Source organism: Arachis ipaensis, chromosome B05, assembly GCF_000816755.2.
Source record: "Arachis ipaensis cultivar K30076 chromosome B05, Araip1.1, whole genome shotgun sequence".
In the NCBI taxonomy this organism is placed as follows: Eukaryota; Viridiplantae; Streptophyta; class Magnoliopsida; order Fabales; family Fabaceae; genus Arachis; species Arachis ipaensis.
The window spans coordinates 35,774,973-35,782,761 of NC_029789.2; the positions used below are offsets into that span (position 1 = coordinate 35,774,973).

Sequence of the window (7,789 nt, forward strand, 5' to 3'; positions counted from 1 at the left end):
GTCCCCACATCCTCTCTTATTATTTTCCAATAATAAGTCACAAATGGCCAAAACCTTAATGTATACGTGATTACTCTGCCAGCTACAACTCTCATGTTCACACATGGCCAATTTGATTACCCTAATTTGTCCCAAACTCGTTTTATATTTATTTTTAAAAATAACAACAATAATCATTGTACCTTCACACAATAATACTTAACAAGTTAGAAAACAACTGATCACCCTACACTTTGGTGCACTCAAATTGGGTACCACCACCACCACTATAAAACCCGTTCCATTGAATAATAACTTACACACTTTTCTCTTAATTAAGAACTAGCAATAGCTAATTAGGGCACTTAATTTACGAGTTGTTAGTTTAATATAACGAATTCTAGAGTTTGAGATGGCTTCCAACAAAGCTAGTTCCTCCATTGCTCTTTTCGTCACACTCAATGTTCTCTTCTTTGCACTTGTCTCCGGATGTGGAAACAAATGCAATAGTCCCGGTTCCAATCCAAATCCTAACCCTAACCCTAACCCTAGTCCTTCAAGTGGCGGATCATGCTCACGTGATGCGCTCAAACTAGGCGTGTGCGCCAATGTGCTCAACGGTTTGTTGAATGTGACTTTGGGACAGCCACCAGTTACCCCTTGCTGCTCCCTCCTCGCCGGCCTCGTTGACCTTGAAGCCGCCGCGTGCCTCTGCACCGCTCTTAGGGCAAATGTTTTGGGCATCAATCTCAACCTTCCCATCTCACTTAGCTTGCTCCTTAATGTTTGCTCAAGGAAAGTGCCACATGGCTTCCAATGCAACTAATGAAAAGCTTTGAGGGCAAATGATGCATCAAATTAAAGGTCATGATATTTAATTTGTTACATTTGTGAGTTTTCACTGTATTTCTCAATTCTATGTTGTGCGTGTGTAAGAGTGTACGTGCATGGATAATTAACTAATGGTTATTATCTATTCAATTCATTGTGTGTTTCACTTAAAATAATAGCTCCAAAGCTATTGTTGAGCTAGTGTTATTTATTTGATTGAGAAATAACAATGATTATATGTAATTTATTTGTTAATGTTTTCCTTTTTTTTCTCTTTTTATTTTTTATTTTTTTAGTTAGGGGTATTTTCAGAATAAAAATTAAAAAATTGGTAAAAAGAATGATTTTAAAACTAAGTTAAACCTTCGGGACCATTTTGTAGTAAACAAGAGGCCGGAGACTAAAAGAATTTTCAACCCCTACCTTAGAGACCAAAATTGTACTTAACCCTTAATTTTTATTTCATATGTTAACATAAGTCTTCCTAACTTTCCTTCTATTTCTTTTCTTTAACAACTTTTTCAACAGTATCTAAAAAGAAGTATTTTTATGTTTTTTTTGTTAAAAAAGTCTCTTAATATATTTCATAGAAAAATATAAGAAGTTTTTTAGAAAGTTATATATTTTTAAAAGTTTTAAAAATGTGATAAAAGTAGTTTTTTTTTTGGTAATCATAACAAGTAGCAAGTGTTTTAGATTTTTAAATTTTTCTTTTTTTTAAATAACCCAGTCTTATCTTATAAGTTGTTTAAGAAAAAATCTTCTTTAATATATTTTTTAGAAAAATATAAGAAGTTTTTTTAGAGAATTCTTTTACTAAACCAACTTTTTTAAGAAAGAAATAGTTTTTCTTGCAACCAAACTTATAGTAACAACTTCTAACTATTCAATTTTATTTTTAAAAATTACTAAATGTAAACTATTTTTTAAAAGTAGCTTTTCTTAGCATAAAGGGGAATCGTAACATACAAGCAGCAAGTGCTTTAGTTTTACAATTTTAACCTTTTTAAAGTTTGACTTTTTTCTCAAATAAACCAGTTCTCAATTAACCAAATCCATTCTATCCATCGGAGCAAACGATTTATCAGAAATATTGATGAAATTATACATCAGAAAGAAAGTAAGGTTTCACGGTGTGCTAAACGCTTCCATGTCAATCTGAAACTGGAGTACTAAACACCTTAGTATTAGTTTCCGAATTTGATAGCCGATACCAAACACGTAATAGAACATGAACCCGTGCAACTAAGAGAAGATCTAATGCTTCAAATAACCTCGGTTAGAATTTATCATATGATACCATTGCCAAACAGCTACGCAGAGGAGGAGTTATGTTAGCAGAGGATGTCGAGAGTGGAGCTGAAATTGAAAAACATACTTGGAAACTCAAGTCAGATATGCAGGAGGACTACCCACTCCTCTTTTCAGGTAACTAAATCTGAATTTTGACGGCAAAATTCTTAATTAGGTGGGTAAGATGTAAACCCCGTAAAATTAGCAAATAATTAGTCAATAAATTAAATTTTAATAAAAAAAATAGGAATGCTAATTTTATAGTTTAATAAGATAGAGCTAATTAAAATAAAAATTTTGATACTAATTTTAAAGAATTTGGCCCAAGATTGGGCCAAATGGATCGGACCGGTCGAACCGGTCCCATATTGGGCCCAAGCCCAACTCAACTCCACCTAATCAAATGAGCACAGTCCATTCTCTCTCCCCATACATGCAAGGAATGCTGAAACATTTCAGCAAGGGGAGGAAGAACACTCTTCCATTTCAAAACCCTCACTCAATCTTTGATTCCACACAACTTCTCGCTCTGAGCTCCGATCGCCGCACCGTTTGTGACCACACATTTGTGGCGTCAAGCTCTACAAAGCCCGGTGACTAATTCGGTAAGGAAGTCTCAATTTTGATTTCAGTTCTTCCTTCCCCAATATTTTGAAAATTGGATATAGTGGATGTTGAGATTTTGATCCTTTTATGTTATAGGATCCAATTAGCTTGAGAAAAATGTTCAATCTCGCTTCATCGGTGCTTGAGTAAGGTGAGAATCCTATAACCCTAGCTAATTCCTTAATTAAGTGTGTTGGGTATTGAATTTTGGGTATGTATATGTGATAAATGTGTTAGGTGCATGTATATATGTGATATAAAGTAATTGGCTATGTTGGAAGCTTAATTGGAAGCTTGGAATTGGGATGGTTGCTAAAATTTGGTGTTGAGGGCTTGTTTCTTGCCTAAGTAGGTTGTCTTGGGTCATACGAAGAAATCAGACAAGATATGGTTTAGGTTTCTCGTATTTAATTTATAATGTCTTGTGAAAACTTAGGCTAGAGGACCATAGGATAGGTTGGAATGACTAAGTATGTTGTATGCTTAGTACTTGTGATAATGATTGATGATATGGATTGAGCATGTGTTGGAGATCATTGTTATGGTGGAAATAGGATGCTAAATGGTGATTGAATAATGATTTACTAGTTGATGATATTGAATTATGCAAGTAAGATAGATTATTGATAATCTTATTGATTAAAGTGAGAAATTTAGGTGCGAAATTGAGTAATATTAAAGTATGATTGATTGTGGTATGATGTGGAGATTTTAGTGCTGTGTTGGTATACTATGATATATTACTGTGCTAAATATATATATATATATAGGAGGTTGGATTTGAGTTTGGGTTTTAATGAAAATTGAGGTTTGAGGTTTTTGTGTAAAATAGATTTTTGGCCTAATTTTGGTGAGTCATAACTCAACTTCCGAACCTCTAAATTATTTCAAACCTGTTTCATATGAAAATTGGGTCCGTGAAGTTTATGCCGTTCAAAGAACAGATGAAAAATATTTTAAAACGAAAAAATTATGCGCGTTGGAAGTTCGGTATGTAAAATTGAAATTCTGCAGACTTAGCCATTTTTGACTAATCTGCAATGTATGCGTACGCAGACCCCTCCATACGCGGATGGGCATTTCTGTTTGGCATGCATGCGTACGCGGATGAGGTAATGCGTACGCGTGACCCCCCGTTTTTAGAAAAAAAATGCATGCCCACACATATGCGTGACCCCTGTTATCAGCAAATGAGATATTAGTGTTTTAAACATGATTTTAAACCTCTAAACCTCTAATTTCATTCTTTTAACCCTAGATCTTAGTAGTATGCCTAGTAATGAGATGAAGCTAGGAATAGATGGTAACTTGGAGATGAAGAAAGTTTGAGAAGTGATGATTTAGGTATAAGGAGATAGGTTGTATAAATAAATATATATATATATATATACACTTCTTATATTATAAGGCTGATTAAAGAAAGGAATAAGAGTTACAACTGAGCACTGTTTCTTGAAAGTGCGACCCTAGGAGATGCTGGAAGGTGAGGATCCCCTTCTTTGTTCCTCCTAGTATTGTAAAATCACCCCAGCGAGATGGTAAGAGGTTAGGATCCCCTCCTTTGTTCTTCCTGGGCATATGAGAACGTACATCCTGGGTAGACGCAAGGGTTGTGGTTTCACCCCACTTGCTCTAGGTTAGTTAGTATAGAGGCTCCCCGGGTAGATGCAAGGGTGTGTTCGCCCCACGTGCTCTGGGTTATGATGAACTATGTATAAAAGTGCAAATATATGATATATAAGTAAAGTTATGGCTATGATGAATGATTATGAAATGATTATGAATGAATATGAATGAATTGAGGCTTATGCAATTATGTTATCTAAGATACAAGTGTCCCTGGGTAAAGTACCGTGGCTTGCCACCATGTGTTCCAGGTTAAGACTCGATACTTTGTTGATCTTACAACATAAGAGGTGACCGGGCAGTTATAAATTCTCGAGAAGGTTAACCCCCATTGAGCAATTATAATTAAATGAGAAAAAAGCTATGCATAGACTCTTGTGGATGTGCGTCGGGGGACAGTCCAGGGTTTAGCAGCCAGACTTGTCGGGTTGGCTTGATAACCAACAGATAAGACTCATCAGCCATAGGGCAGGCATGCATCATATGCATATTGTTTGAATTGCTTGTTTGTGCATTATTTGGGAGTGCCTAAGTGAACTTATCATGTTAATTGTTATATTTGCTACCTGTAGTACTTGTATTCTACCTGTGTTTGTTATTGTCTGCTTGGTTGTCTCTGCAGTTCTCTGGTGTTGGAGGATTGGAGGAAAGGCGGAGAGATTTAGGGTTCTAGTTAATTTTTAGTTAGGTTTAGGAATCCCTAGAGGACAACCCATTCATGGTTTCTGTTTTAGTTCTTTAAGCTTTATAATCTGAGTGTCGACGTTCTAGGATTGCCTTTGGCTTTTCCAGGACCTTATATCTTATGTATGCAGCACTTTTACCATACTGAGAACCCCCGGTTCTCATTCCATACGGATATTTGTGGTTTTCAGATGCAGATCAGGCGGCACCTCGCTCAAGCATTCTGGGAGCTTCTGAAAGCGAAGATTCTTTTGTAGTATTTGGGACTTTAGTTTGGTTATGATGTATATATATATATATACTTTTTATCTCCACTACATATGTATGTTATGTTTTATCCCTCTTAGAGGTTGTATTTGGAGAAACAGGTTCTGTAGGCTATCTTGTCGGTCTTTTGGGATTCTAATGTGTATATATGTATATATGTATATATGCTCTGTCCGGTTTTAACTTCGCAAGCTGGGTCAGAAGCTTTGCTATCTGTATCTTGGAACTCTTTTGTATATACACTTTCATGCTTATTTTACTCTTATCCAGCTTCATTACGTTTATCGCTTACGTGAGTGATGCGCTTTTCTGTTTAACGCTTTGCTTTAAACTTTCTTTCAAAGGCTCCTAGATAAACTTTCTTTGCAACTATATTATGTATATTTATATTTTATTTTTAGAGGTCGTAGCGCCTCATCACCTCTGTTTTACATCCTAGGTGTAAAGCTCTGTGTGGTAGGGTGTTACATCTGTACGAGTTAATATTATCTATATTTTCTAAAAAAATGTTTTTAAATCATTCTTCTTAAATATATGTAAATTAATTTTATACTTGCTATCAGGAGACAAATTTCTTCCATCTTGGGAACATAATATCTATGGTGAAACATCAAAAGTGGTGGTTCTTACGGTGTCTTTGTGGTGCATCTATTAGTCATGTGAACAATGTATTTTATTGTAATATGTGTAGAGTTGAGTGTGTAGATGCAATCATAAGGTATGTTTTCGTATTTAAAAGCTTGAAATCTATTTTTACTCCTTGTGCTTAATTTTTTTTAATGTGCTTTTAATATAATTCTTTCATTGGTTGGTTTTAGTTATCATATCAAGACTGTTGTTTCGCATGGAAATAGGCATAATATTTTTATACTCAATGATCGTGAGGTTGAATAAATACTCAAGAAAAATTTCTCTGATGTTTTGAAAGAACATCCTGCTCTCTCATAAGTAATTTATTCCATGTATCTTATTGAAATTTTACTTCTATATATTGTGAATCTTTGCTCCTAGAATTTCATTCTCATGTCCTTTATTCTTTCTGTTTTTCTCATTTTCATATTTTCTTGCAGGCTCCTTATGATTATACTGTTCCAGTTCGAATTATTTCTGAATTTATCAACAAGAAACTACTGTTTGTTGTTGATGCAAGAATTGTTGGATATGAGTTAAACACATCACTACATGTTGTTAACAGTGTTTGTGATGATATCTTATTTGTCAATTTTTTTGAAGATGCTACTGCTATTCATGATCACAAGTTCTGTGTGTGATTTTTGTGCTATTTATGCTACTACTGTTGTTCTCTCATTTACGAACTGTTATTGTAGTTATTCAACTTGGATGGTAAAACTCCACACATTCCTTTAGAAAAAAGTTATGGTGTGCACATGTATTCTGATTCTCTGGATAATGCTATCTTAAGTTCAAGCGATATCTTCTGTAATGGTTTACCAATTTCTGTTCTCAAATCGAATGTTTGGGTATATCAATCTTTAAAAATTTTTTTCTCTTGATTTTGTATTGAAAAGAAAGAAGCATTTAGTTTCTTTAGTTTCAGCCTAACTTAACTTTGTTTTTGTATTTCAGGTTTGAACATATGCAGAATTTGTCATAATTCAAGAATGTGGAATCAAGTAGTGAAAGGAAGAAAACACAAGGTATCTTATTTAAATTGGTGAAATAGACCACAGATGTTATAGTTACTTATATTTGTAGTAGTTCTTAAAATCTATCTTATGCATATGATTTTTATCGTATTAATTCATTTAATTCTTTCAGCTTGTGGAAAACAACAATCACCATAACATCAAAATTTCAAATGACTCAGATAAAGTTGAAGACACAACCCTAGGATCATTACTCATTAGGCCTCAGCTAGATTTTACTTTTGGCAAATCATTGAATTGTCATTTTAATGAGTATATGGATAAATGTGTGGTTAAAGTATGTGGTCTATTTTGATTAATTGTGTAATGTTTCAAAATTGTTTGAACCTTTTGGCAAACTTTATCTTATAATAGAGGTTAAAAACTTCTCTTTGATAATGTTGTACTAACTTTGTCTTTTAATAGATATCAGCGACTTTTCTTTAATAATTTTGTACTCAATGTTTGATTTGTGACTGAAAATGATTTTTACATGGATAATAAAAGTGAAATTCAAACAACAGATTGTTCTTTAATAATATTGTAGTTTAATAATATTTAGGGATGGAAAGATTTAGTTTTTCTCGTGGTAATAACTTAAGGATAGAAAGATTTTTTTCTTTCCAAATCTAAACTATAACATATGTTGTCGTGCGAATACACGAGCTGCTCTGCTAGTAATAATAATAAGAGTAGTACTAGGTAGCCAAACAATAGTGTATAATGTAGTGATAGCACAAAATAAATGCCATTCTCATGATACGCGAGTGGAGTACACCTGCTTATCAATTATGCACTTATTACTCAACCTTCTTCTGCATGCCTGGAGTAATTAATTTCATTCTCAAAATCCATTT

At 33.9% G+C, this 7,789-nt stretch overlaps 1 protein-coding gene across 1 annotated transcript; it reads left to right on the plus strand.

Moving 5' to 3' along the window:
- On the plus strand, window positions 250–1,057 carry LOC107643530 (14 kDa proline-rich protein DC2.15-like). The gene has a single exon (XM_016347209.2). It carries the CDS (start codon window positions 392–394, stop codon window positions 803–805), a length of 414 nt encoding a protein of 137 aa, XP_016202695.1. The 5' UTR covers window positions 250–391; the 3' UTR covers window positions 806–1,057.

Coding starts and splice junctions, on each gene's coding strand:
- LOC107643530 (XM_016347209.2), top strand. CDS start 392: ATGGCTTCCAACAAAGCTAGTTCCTCCATTGCTCTTTTCGTCACACTC.